Source organism: Aythya marila, assembly GCF_965140915.1.
Source record: "Aythya marila genome assembly, chromosome: 5".
In the NCBI taxonomy this organism is placed as follows: domain Eukaryota; kingdom Metazoa; phylum Chordata; class Aves; order Anseriformes; family Anatidae; genus Aythya; species Aythya marila.
The window spans coordinates 62,535,490-62,548,173 of NC_139046.1; the positions used below are offsets into that span (position 1 = coordinate 62,535,490).

The window sequence follows — 12,684 nt, forward strand, 5'->3', positions numbered from 1 at the left end:
CATATGGAGTAGTAATTCGTGTCGAGAAAATGGTTGATATTAATAAAGAAGGGGGAGATTTAGGAATGGGGCCATGGGGGTTGGAAAACCCCATGATTGAGATAACATTAGACTCTTATCGACGAGGCCATCAGGAATATAAAAGGGTTTAGAGGGAACAAATAAGGGTGATTCAGGAGACTCCATGCAGTCTGGGGTTTCTTGTTCTCCAGCTGGTTTCTTGTTCTCCAGCCGTTAAGGCATGGATGTTTCTGTGTGTTTGCTGCTGTTGTTACATTCGAAGCTGTTAGACCAATGAAAAGTTGTTTTGAAAAGAACTGCTGTGGGGAGAAGGGTATAAGAGGGGAAACTGCCCTCAAGAAAAAAAAAAGGCAGCATGATGAAGTTATATCAATAAAGAAGCAGGAAAAAGAAGTGAAGAGGAACAGGCTGGGAGAATGGAGACCAGGATGGGAACAGGCACATTGATCGCCTCATGAAGATAGGTTCGGCCAAACTCAGCAAACTGCTCAGAGAAGCTTGTACAGAAAGTCATTGGAAATAGGCGCACTGGAGCTGGAGAGAAGCTCAAGCTGAGAGAAGAGGACCCGTGCACACAACTGCCTCTCGCTGGTCAGCAGCTGCGCATTATGGGGAATCATACGTCCTTAGGAACAAAGACTGTCCTGGTAACCTTACAGCTCATTCTCCTTATTAACAATCGGACAGTTTATGATCCTGAAATATGGGACCAAACTGAGGTCAAGGTGTGGGACTCTGCAACTAAAAGCGACAAGGTTGCGGTGGGATTGCTCGGCACCTGGCGAGCAGTCTCTGAAGCCTTAAAGAGCCGTGTGGAGCCACAATCACAAATGTGTGGCTTGCCAGACAGTGAGGGAGCTGCGGGCTCCTTTACTGATCCGACTGCTACGCCATGGGCCCCTCTGCCGCTACAGCCATCGAAGGCTTTTGCTGTTCCGCCCCCTGTTGACCTGGACGTGCCTTTTGACCCAGGCCTATTGGCCTTGAAAAGGAGATGGATATGCTTTTCTTCGATCCGGGAAGAACGGGATACATAAGGCCTGAAGCAAGAAAAGAAATGGAAAATGGAGACTGTTAAGTTATGGAACTTAAAGGATTGTTTGTTACCTTTTCTGTATAGGCATACTCGGGTTATTATGTAAAGCAATGTTCTGTATACATGTGTTTAGAATGTTTGATGTTCGTGTGTGTGTGTTGGTGGAGTGTAGACTCCCCGCATACCCAGCGCTGTTTACTTGCCTTTTATACCTTTTATAGCTTTTATACCTTTTAGAAATATGTTTTATAAATATTACAAAATTCAGATTGACTTGAGACCTCATTTATAACACAGAGGACCAACTGAGGCATCCTACTCCCAGCCCTGTGCCAGTCTCCAGTGACAAGGGCTCAGCTCACACTGGGTGTCTGGCAGTGCATGAACATCTTCGTCACCTCAGCCTTGTCGGTAAAACTTCTTTACCGAGGGGGTTGTGAGGCTTTGGAACGGGCTGCCCAGGGAAGTGGTAGAGTCACCATCCCTGGAGGTCTTTCAAAGACGTTTAGATGTAGAGCTTGGTGATATGGGTTAGTGGAGGGCTGGTTGGTGTTAGGTCAGAGGTTGGACTCGGTGACCGTGAGGCCTCTCCCAACCGCGGTGCTTCTGTGTCTCTGTGCTTCTGTGACCTGCGCGCAGCCGGCGGGGCACCAGGCAGGCGCCGGGCCTTGGAGCCCCCATCCCGCCTCCCTTGACAGGCGGCGCGGCGGCGGCCGCCTGGACTACAAGTCCCGTGGTGCCCCGCGGCGCGGCGGCGGAAGGGGCGCCGCTGCGGGCGGCGGCGGGGGGCAGCTCTATCCGGGCCCTGGGCGCTCCCCTTCCTTTCGCGCCGGCGGCCGCTGCGAGGCGGCGGCTCCATGTGCGCGCGGCGCGGCGCGGCCCCGGCTCCCGCCCTCCGCCTCCCGCCGCCGCCGCCATGGACCCCAGCACCATCATCGAGGCCCTGCGGGGCACCATGGACCCGGCGCTGCGGGAAGCGGCCGAGCGGCAGCTCAACGAGGTGAGCAAGGCCTGGCTGCGGCCGCCGAGGCCGGGGCAGGCCCGGGGGCGGCGGGGCAGGCCGCGGGAGGCGGCGGGGGGCGCCCCCCTTCCCCCCCCCGGTGCCGGCCGTGCCCCGCCGCCCGCCGCGCATTGTCCCCGGCACACGGCAGCGGGGCCCGGCCGCGCCGGGCGGGGCCGCCGAGGGGCTGCGGCGGCGGCGGGAGGCGGCCGCTGCCCGCCCGGCCCTGCCCGGCGTGGCGCAGGGCCCCGGCTCCGGGCCTGCCGCCGCCTCCCGGCCTCGTGGCCCGGGCCGCGCCGCCGCAGGGCGCCTGCCTGGCTGCAGGCCGGGGGCTGGGGGCTGGGGGAGGGCAGGGGGCACGGCCCCGCTGTGTCATCCGCTCGCGGGTGGTGAGGGGGTGCCGCGGGGCCGGGAGGTCCCAGTGGGCAGGCCGCAGCGTGGGGAGGTTGCTGTAAGGCTGTGCTGCTTCAGCTGGGGGCGGAAAGCTCTTCATTGATGAAGCTCAGGCTCAGGGCTTCGGAGCAGACTTGAAGAAAAGGCGTTCTAGCATTTGGCTTAGAGGAAAAGGGCTTCGCTTTCGCTATCACCATGTGGCAGCTCTCAGCGAGCCTTTTCCTTGGGATTTACCGCAAGTTTTCCCTCTGTTACTCTTAAGCAGACTTTAGGCCTACCAAGATAAGTCTTACGCAGTGGGTGTTCGCTAAGCCTAGATAAAAGTGGGCCGAGTGTCCTGCTGGCAGCAGTGAAACTTTCAAAAACTGAAGATACAACTTACCATGCTATTAAAATGTGTGATTAAACTGCATTCTTGGAAGCCATTTAATAAACGAATATTAGGTACATTTGAAATCCATGCTTATGAAACTACTCAATGGTTAAGTTAGATTTGTATGAAGTTTTTCTTCTCTTTTTGTAAGAAGTGTTTTTTGTCTTTCTTAAGCCAAAAGGATAGTAATGCAATTGCGTACGAAGACAACAATATATACGGAATCTCAAACTGTCTCTAAAATGCAAATTTTTGTGTTCTGTGCATGTTAATATCCATATATAGTAACTTACTTCAAATCTATTCTAGTGATATTCTGCAGGTATTGAGTTGCTGGATGTGCTGCAAGTTGCGTTCTCTGCCATTTAGGTTCTTCAGCAAATAGTTAACTGTCACATGAAGGATCGTGCTAACCATGAGCTGGCTTTTGTTCATGTTTCTGAACGTTTTTGAACCAAAAAGCAGCCTACCATGTACTACACAAGTATTAAATTGGAATAAAATCCAAATACGTGTCCCTCTAAAAGCACCAGATGTTACTGAATCGTTGTGTAAGAATTACTTGAAATGTAGCCTCACTGATCTTTCACAGACCATTTGTGATGAAAAGAAAGTTAAACCCTAAATCTGCAAGCATTTGTACATGTATGTAGTTTTATTCAAGTGCATGGTTCTGTTTTTACATAGTGTTTTCGAAATGGAATATGTATTCTCTTGCAGGCTTCTGGTCTGAATTTGGTAGCTGTTGGAGCAATTGTGTTATCAGTTAATATTTAATATCAGTTAATTTTTCAGATGTCTTTTTCGTTGTGCAGGTAAAATCATACGGCAGTGAATTACCTTCTTGTACGTGGCCAGGGACACCCAAGTATTTTTATAATTTAAGTCTGTTGTCCTTGGATGACCTTATATTTTTATCTTTAATTTGCTTGAAATGTGTATGTTGAGCTGATGAGACTAGTTTTCAGTAGATGGATCGCTGTACCTTATCAGAAAAGAAGGACCTTCATTCAGTAATTGATATTTCTAATTAATGGAAGGGTTAAATATCTAGACCTGTGTGCATCATACCCTATTAAGCAAGGCTTTCCCCTGACAATAGGAAAGGACTTGGGTGTATGATTCTTGATTTGTCCAGGCCTTGTTATTTTTCTTTGACCTTAGCTAAGTCATGAATTCTTCTGTGCTTTATTTCTTCTTTCACTTCAGCTTTTTTCAAGTTCTATTGCCTGCACTTACAATGCTGTGAGAACTGGAGTTGAGATGTGCGAACTGCAGGTGTCTCAGGGTTCCCAGTCTCTTTGGTTTTAGTTTCTTTACTGCGAAGGCAAACGATAGAGAACGATACCACTGGTGTCCAACGTGGAGTTTCCAGCTTCTCATATGAACTCCGACTGATGATATGTCCTGGGGTGTTTGCACATCCCTGTCCCCAACTTACAGAGGAAATAGATGTTTCACAAGGACTTAAAAAACCAGACTCTTCAAGTAAGCTACTGGAAAACAGTAGGAAGACTTCAGATGCCTTTTGAAACAGTCTTTGTGCTGTGTGTATGTGGTGTTTCCTAGAAATGGTGATGAAAATAGATATTTTTAACTACACGGCTATGGAACGACACTGAAAATAATGCGCAGTGCTTCATCTTTCAGTATCAACACATTCGTAAAGGTGCTGTTGGTAGATAATGCTTTCCTTGCAGGTTTCTCTTTGTAATTCCAGGGAATTTTGTATTGTAACTGTTCCATACGTTCTGTGAGTATTTTAGATTAACCTCAGTACATAGGAACTACTTTTTACAATAGCTATCCAACTTTTGTGTCTGAGAATGGAATAAAAGAATAATAATGAAGGTTAACCCCAGTAACTCATTATGAAGTGAGAGCTTAACAGAGTTGAAGGGAAATGTTATCCTGTTGCTCTGTTGGAAAAGTGCTTTTCAGAAGTAAGATCCACGCCTTTTTCGTGTTCTGATATATGTAATGGGAAGGAAAAATGCTGCAGCTTGTTGACGAGTCAGCGTAGCATGCAATCAGTTTAACAGACACAGGAGGGCCTAGCGTAGTGTCTTTCATTGCCTGCTTAGTAGATACAAATGCCAGAATGAGGGAATGATTAAATAAAATGATTGGACTCTATTGGGAGCTTCGGAGTGAAAAGGTCTTGCAGGGGAGAAAGCAAGCTTATTATATACCTTGCACTCAGGGATTTTAAAATACTGAAATGGGATGTTCTGGAATGCTTTGGGGTAGGTATCTGTAGCGTTACTCTATTTTTTATTTATTTTTTGGTTTTGGAGGTCTAACATGGTCTTTGTGTGTGGCACCTACGGCTATATACCGTAGTAGTGTGTAAGACCAAGAATAGAGCGTGAGTTTCGTGGCTCTGTCTGGTTACCAGATCATGGGAACTTCTTTTAAAGTTCTTGGTATGACGTGTTATGAAATGAACGTGATAATTTCCACTTCTATCATTTCCATTTCCTCTTTTTTCCAGTTCTGTGTTTTGGTATGTGGTAGATGAGAGATGCTTTGTGAAAGGGTGGTTTTAAATTGTGTGTATTAAGGATGGTTCAACACCAGAAATCCCCACAGGGGCAGTAAGGAATCAAGGGAGCCTTCAACAGGAAGAAGTTACATGCTTAAATCATGTTAACTAGTACAAGGTAAATCCAGCAGACAGAGCCACGTGCTGCCTTCTCATGACTGAGCAAGCAGCTACCATGTGTGCTTAGCTAGCTTTTGCTGAGAGCATGTTCCTTTTTCCTCTGAGTAGCAGAGCTCATCGGTGTCACAACTTGCAGACAGTGTTCTGGTGAAATGAGCATCAAATAAATGTGCGAGGTGTGATACACATGTATTTGGTGGACCTCAAGCTTAGTTTACATACACGTTACAGCTGTGGAAGAGGTGGTAGAACGAGCTTGCAAAAACCTGAGGTCAGAATGACTTCCACACCTGCTGAGTTCTTAAAAAAGAACTGAAAGTGTTACAGAGCAGTTTGCTGATTCAGCCTGGCCTTACATTAAGATGAAAGTTTTTTTTTAATAGAAATGTAACAACTGTGTGGTCACCTAGTGCTGTTACAGCCTAGATTCTAAAAAAACGAGTCACATAAACTATTCAGAATTGGAATGGAGGAGAAGTAGTAAATCTGTATTTCTTCAGCTCATGGGAAAAAAATTATAGCCTTTATTTAAATGTGTGCTGTTTTGAATAATTGTGTTAATAACCTAGGGTTTCAGTTCAGCAACATATTTAGTAAATCTTTTAGTACCGTTCTGTTCGGCATTTTCGGTGAAGAGCTCCTTAGAGTACTGTGTCTGTTACAGTACGGTCAGTTCTTCATGTCTGACAAGAAAGCACGGAGGTCTTTGCACCTGAGATGAAACTTGTTTGTTAGTGGCGTGCTGGCTTTCTGTAAGACATGAGTAACTCTTTTATTAAAGAATGTGACTGACTTTCGTGGGTATCACTGGTGGGGAAAGAAGTACCTTTGTGTACCATAATTAGCTGTCAGTTCTGTATGCCACGAGACCGTGTCTTTAATGTGAACTTCAGACTTGATGCACGTTTCAGATTGAGGCTGGCATGACACGTGTACTGATCAAACTGCTGTGGCACATGCTAGCAAAGCAACTCTGCTAGGAAAACCTGCGATGAAATATGAGCAAAGATTGTATGTTCTGGAATACTGACTGATACTAACGGACAGTGGTGCAATGTTTGTGGTCTGATAGAACACATTCCTCAGCTAGTGAGGCTGCATAGCAGGAATTGCTCTTGGGAAAAGTCCCTGAATTCTTTGGCTCTTAGACAACAAAGTCATACCAGTGACACGGCATGTTTGAAGAGTTGTAAGGGAGAAGGACTAGAAATGACTTTTTTTATGTTGACTTACGTGTTGGGAAATAGTCTTTCGGACAGAACCATTTTTTTTTAATTGTCCCTGTAATTCTCTTAGTTTCCTATTTCTAGAGGTGAAGAGTATTTATAACCAAGGGGCAGAAGACCAGGTTTTACTTACGTCAAAACTTTAGTCGCAGAAATAGTTTCTGTTCTCACACGCTTTAGAGTAAGTAATAGAAGCCCTTGCAAAATCCTGATTTTGATCCTTGAATTGTGCAGGCCTGGAAGTGCTCTGTAGGTTAACGCTGTTTCCCAGTGGCTTCCATGGACCTGGCATCAGTGCATTTCTTTCTGAAGACTGGGGTATGCAAATGCCCGCAGAATCCTTTTTGTGAAGTATTTTGGCTAATCACATCCACCAAAAGCCAGTGTTTGTATAGAATATATAGCTAAAATAGGTGTGCTTTTCTGGTGGTGTTTTTTTAGCAGTGGTGTCAATGAACAGGAAGAACATGATGTCCCGAGGGTCAGCCATCTTTGGACAGCAAAAATACTAATGACTAAAATAGCCAAAATGATGTGTGTTCAGTATTTTTAATGCCATAGATACAAAATTGGCACCTACGTGATTCTCGTATTAAGTGCAGTTGTTTTATCTGAGTGCCAAGAAAAGATTGGATGTTCTTTTTAATAGTAACATAAAACAAGGGAGCACGTGGCCAGTTCTGTAGTACCTAGGGTTTTATTTGACCATGCAGTAGACCCATGCCTTCATGTGGCAGGCCTTCCTCCTCACATTGCAGCTTCTCTGGAAGCGTGTTCCTTGTGGAGGGATGGGAGAGGTGGTTGGGGAGAGTTTGGAGTTCCTTGATATTTTCTATAGAATGCTAAGTAGTGTTCATGGGGCTCTGTGTGAATTGAATTATAAACCAAAAGTGGTATTGAGGGCAAAGTACAAGTTCCTTCAAATGCAACCTCGTATGAAAATCACAAGCTATTTCTAGCCTGAATCCGTGCTTTGAACCACTGAAGGTGATGGAGTGGCTCATCTCTATGATGGGTTGGTGTAGGATGCTTGAAATACTCATAAGGGTGATACTGCTAAGATCTTAGAAAACCAAGACAATGTATAGACGTTTTGGTCTTATAATTTTAAACTTTATAATAGTTCACAGAATCCAGTGAAAATGTTAATTCCATGTACTAATATAATTGACATTTTTAGGAGCTTGCTACAATCACAGTCTGTCCTGATTTTTTTATGTAGGAAAGATTTTTTTTGTGATTAACTCTATTAAAATTTCAATGTGTGGCAGTTTGGCTATATGTTGCTGCCTGTTTTTGTTGCTTCTTTCTTTTAGAACACTTAACATCTTTTTATTCAATTTGTTTTGTTATTCCCATCAGTTTCTTCATAGTTCTTAAGCATCTCATTGTATTTTTATATTTTTAATTCAAGTATCATCTACAGCAGCTTTACTTACAAGATTAGTTACTGTTTATCAGGAAAAAAATTCATTTTCAATATTCTAGGATTCAGTACTTCTTAATGCATTTCATGTTTGTAAATTATGAGTAACTTTTGGTTTTAAAAAGGTAGTTGTGTATCGTATTCATGATGGAATGATATCAACTTGCATTTTACGTCTCTTTTATGCAGACTGTTAATATAACCAACCATTGACACTAACATTAGGCATATTATTGAATACTGTGCTGAATTAGGGTCTACTGTCATTAGGCGTGTGTTGAAGAAGTGTGTGTTAATGCTGCTTAAGAAAAAGGAACTGAGTAGTCCTGGAGATGTAGTAGAAATTACTATCAACAAGTAAATGTTATTTAAAATGTTTTCAACTGTCAAATGGTCAAATATACTTCTTTGTTTTTAATTTGAAAGGATATTTTCTTCTTCAGGGAAATCAGAGGGGCATAGCTCAGGAAGATGCATGCTTGTATTGCAGTGTCACTTAGTCCCAATTCATCCTAACACCCTCCGCACATAAGCATTTGGTGCGGACCAGATGCAAGCATTGCTTCTGCGAGTTTTCTGTAGTCTGAAGGTTTGTAGTGCACAGGATGAGTATGTACAACACTTCAATATACGTTGGGGAGATTCTTCAGTCAAGTTTATTCCTCATTTAAAATTGGGTAAGATAGGCAACAAGCTATACTAAGAAAATTTTGGCACAAATGCTGGAACAAATACTAAGTCCCAGGCTGTGCCTTTTGTGCTTCTTCATACTAGAACATTTTGGAGACGTTTTTTGGAGCTTGGAGGTAAAAACCTGGTGTGAAAGGAGAGAGCTGGGCAGTGTTAAATGCTTAGAAGGAGTGTTGTTGACATTTCATAATGTCAATGAGCTCTTAATCCTTCAGAAAGCTAGTTGGATAGTCTCTTTATGATGGGTGTTTGCTCTGACGTGGAGTCGGAGACATTCTTTTACTTGTTTTTTGATGAATGAAAACTGTCATGGTTTTCAGAGGACTTATTTGCTTCATGTAGGAAACAATAAGGTGATTAATATGTAGGTAAGAGATGTTTTCCTAATAACAAGTGGAGATATTTAGGTCTATGCAGTTGTCTTTGATAGACATGCTGCAAAGAGCACATGAAACAATTTTGGCATCTTAGTGAGGATAAAACAGATGTGTGTTGTGGCAATTAGGACAAGAGGCTTGGAAGAACGAGGTTAGGAGGACTCTGCCAGGTCCTCTGGTCCAGTCCCCTGAAGCAAAGTTGGTTTCAGAGTTAGATGAGGTAGGTGGGGACCTTCTCCAGTGGAGTTTGGAATATTTGAAGGGCCAGCCCCGCTGCCTGCCTGGGCAGGCTGTTCCAGTACTTGACCCTCGTTGGTGCAAGGGAATTTTGCCTTGTGTAGAACAGGAATTTCCCTTGCTGCAGCTCATAGCCGTTGACTCTTGACCTTGAAGAAAATGATGATGTTTTCCAACTTGAAAAAGCACATCAAGTTTTTGAGAGTTAAAATTTTCTTCTCGGAAGGAAGTTCATTAAGCGTCTCGAGTTTTTGGTGTCGGAAGGTGTCGAGGGATGCTGTGCGCATGGTAAATGTCAGCTTCCTCAGGTTGAAAATATGATGTAGTATTTAGTACATCAGTGACATTGCTCCTTATTGTAAAACAAATCGTGTTTTGCCTTTGTTTGGAAGTGAACTCTCGCAAATCGTTAGATGTTACTCTGAAACTGCATTTAGGTCTCCGTACTGTTAGCTTGCTGTTGTGTAGTTAGGCTAGCAGTTGCTGCAGTAAAGAATTAATGGTCACTTTAAGCCATTTTGATCAGAAGGGTGAACTATAACTTGAATATGCTTGGTTAAGGCTGGGCATAGTTTTAAACCACAGGTTGCCATCTGTTGCTTTGATTATTACCTAATGAATTGTTTAACAATTATTTGTTTACATAATACCTTGCTTGAGGTCACTGTAAAATTGCTGTGCTTGCTTTTTGTCTGGCTACTCAGATATTCTTTAAGGTGTTCACTTGTTTAGTGACTGTAAAAGGCTGATTCCCGAAGCCTGTTAAATGATTTCTTCAACTCTACCCAAAATAATAGGGTTTTGCCTCCACCATGCTGTCTGTCTTCAGAGTACAGTGAGCATGAAATTTTGGAATGGTTTAGTTTATCTACTGTGAAACTGAAATGCTGCTATTCTGACTGCATTACAATGTTGTAAAGAGATGGTAATAGCAAACAGGAGTACTCTAAAACTTGATGAACTATGACTAAGCTATACTAATTTCTTAACTTTTTTGTCCTCTACAGGCTCATAAGTCAGTGAACTTTGTTTCAACTTTGCTTCAGATCACCATGTCCGAGCAACTGGATTTACCAGTGAGACAGGCAGGCAAGTTTTCAAATCCTTTAATTGTTTTCACTTTAATGGTGCATGCGCACAGGTGTGTATTCAGATATTGTATCACAACTGGGTTATTAGGGAACTCTAATGTTTTTTATCTCAAACACGGGAAAATTGGGAGTCGTCAGAGTTAGCCATCATAAACTGCATCTGGAACCCTGCACTAAATAAGGAAGAGAGAAACTCTTCAGTGGTTGTTCCCCTTTGTCTCTAGTGAAAAACGGTCTTTGGGAAACCAGACTAGTTCATGATGATGGTACACTTGGCCCAAGGAGGTAATTTTACATTGTACTAATAAAGCTAATGTTCCTGAACATTATAATTGGAAGAAAACACATTGTCATTTGGAAGTGCTGATTTGAGTGAGCAATCACTAAAATTGGATCTTGAATATTGGCAGGTCCAAACATCACCTTACAGCTACTATGATTACTTGGTAAGAGGGTTCTAAAACAATACCTCAGTGGTTTCTGACAGTTCAGGAGATGTGACCTTGATCACTTAGGTGATCCTTCCAGGTAGTAGATTATCTGAAGTTGTAGTGTAAGCGTAACTTGCATTTTTCTTATTTTGGGAGGATAATGCTTAAATGTGTCAAAAATGTTACTGTTTAACATGTATAATGTGAAAAAGGAGAATGTTTGAAAACAACCTCTTGAAATTCAGCCTTAGTTTAAGCTAATTTAAAAAAAAAAAAAAGGCTGTAGGGAGTGGAGAAAACACATGCAACACGTGTCTTAGAAACAGTGCATGTTTTGCAAAGCAGCTAATGATATGATTAAAATCCCCTGAGGACAGGCTGAGTTTTGCATCACTTCAGTGTTGTTATAGCATGTATCTACAGATCGTTTCAGACCTTTGCAGACCCTTTCAAAAGCAGTTTGGCTTCTGAGTGTTCAGAAGGTGCATGTGAAGTTTGAGAAATCACTTTATGGATTTGTATGTAGAATTAGATTAATGTTAACTTTGATGTTAGTTTGTAATTTGACATTACATTTTGTATTTTGTAAGTCTTTCAAGCGCTTTATTCTGTATTCTGCCATATAAGCAGTTTAGATGTGGTTGTCACGTGGCAAAAGCAGGTGTTTGTGCCAGTAGCCCAACTGCTACAAAGTGGTGTGGCCCAGAAACTTGGTATAAAGGAACTGTGGTTTTCTTTACCATTCAGTCCTGTATCACAGACTTGATTAAATTTTTTGCCTACAAAATACAAGGATGGCTTTAGATAGTCATTAGTATTAATTTTCTCAGTTTTAATGAAAATTGTGAGAAAAAGACTACAAAGGATTTTTCAGCATTGTAGTGCTAAAATGCAACATGAGCTCTTTTATATGTAATATGAAAGCAGCATACTTCATGTTTTCATATGGAAACACGTCCTTTACGTTACTATAAATACATTAAAATAAATGGGTGAAGGAATATCAACACAGAAAACTGATAGGTTAATCACAGCATTGTAGGGGTTAGAAGGGACCTCAAGAGATTATTGGGTCCAGCAGGCTTCCTAGAGCAGGTTGCCCAGGTAGGCGTCCAGACAGGCCTTGAATATCTCCAGAGAAGGAGACCCCACAACCTCCCTGGGCAGCCTGTCCCAGTGCTCCGTCACCCTCACCAGGAAGAAGTTCTTTCCCATGTTGGTGCGGAACTGCCTGGGCTCCATTTTGTGGCCATTGCCCCTTGTCCTGTCCCCACAGACCACTGAAAAGAGGTTGGCCACATCCCTCTGTCTCGCACACTTCAGATATTTGTAAACACTGATAAAATCTTAATTTGCACATTTTTGTTAATTTTGCATGTATTTTGATCCTAGTAGTCAGATATGATCAGTGTATTATTGGTAATTTGTCTGTTTTGTTCTAAATTAGAATGATCTCTGCAAAATCTGTTTTGTACTTGGAATGGCTATGAGCTGATTTCTCTCTCCTATGATAGGAGTTATCTACTTGAAAAATATGATAACCCAGTATTGGCCAGATCGTGAAACTGCACCAGGAGAGATTCCACCTTACTCCATCCCAGAAGAAGATAGACACTGTATTCGTGAAAATATTGTAGAAGCCATTATTCACTCTCCTGAGCTGATTAGGTATGCTGTTTTAACCTGGTTTTGGATTCTGTTTTCTGACTGCATTTTTG

At 42.8% G+C, this 12,684-nt stretch overlaps 1 protein-coding gene across 1 annotated transcript in view; it reads left to right on the forward strand.

Annotated features, from left to right (window-relative positions):
* The first annotated feature begins 1,870 nt into the window (after positions 1-1,870).
* The window catches only part of IPO7 (importin 7), a 34,284-nt gene continuing 23,470 nt past the window's right edge, over positions 1,871-12,684 (forward strand). Inside the window, exons 1-3 of the mRNA XM_082761881.1 lie at positions 1,871-2,057; positions 10,452-10,533; positions 12,481-12,634. Of these exons, the coding sequence (XP_082618007.1) occupies positions 1,974-2,057; positions 10,452-10,533; positions 12,481-12,634 (320 nt within the window). The 5' untranslated portion in view covers positions 1,871-1,973. The remainder of the gene's footprint in view (positions 2,058-10,451; positions 10,534-12,480; positions 12,635-12,684) is intronic.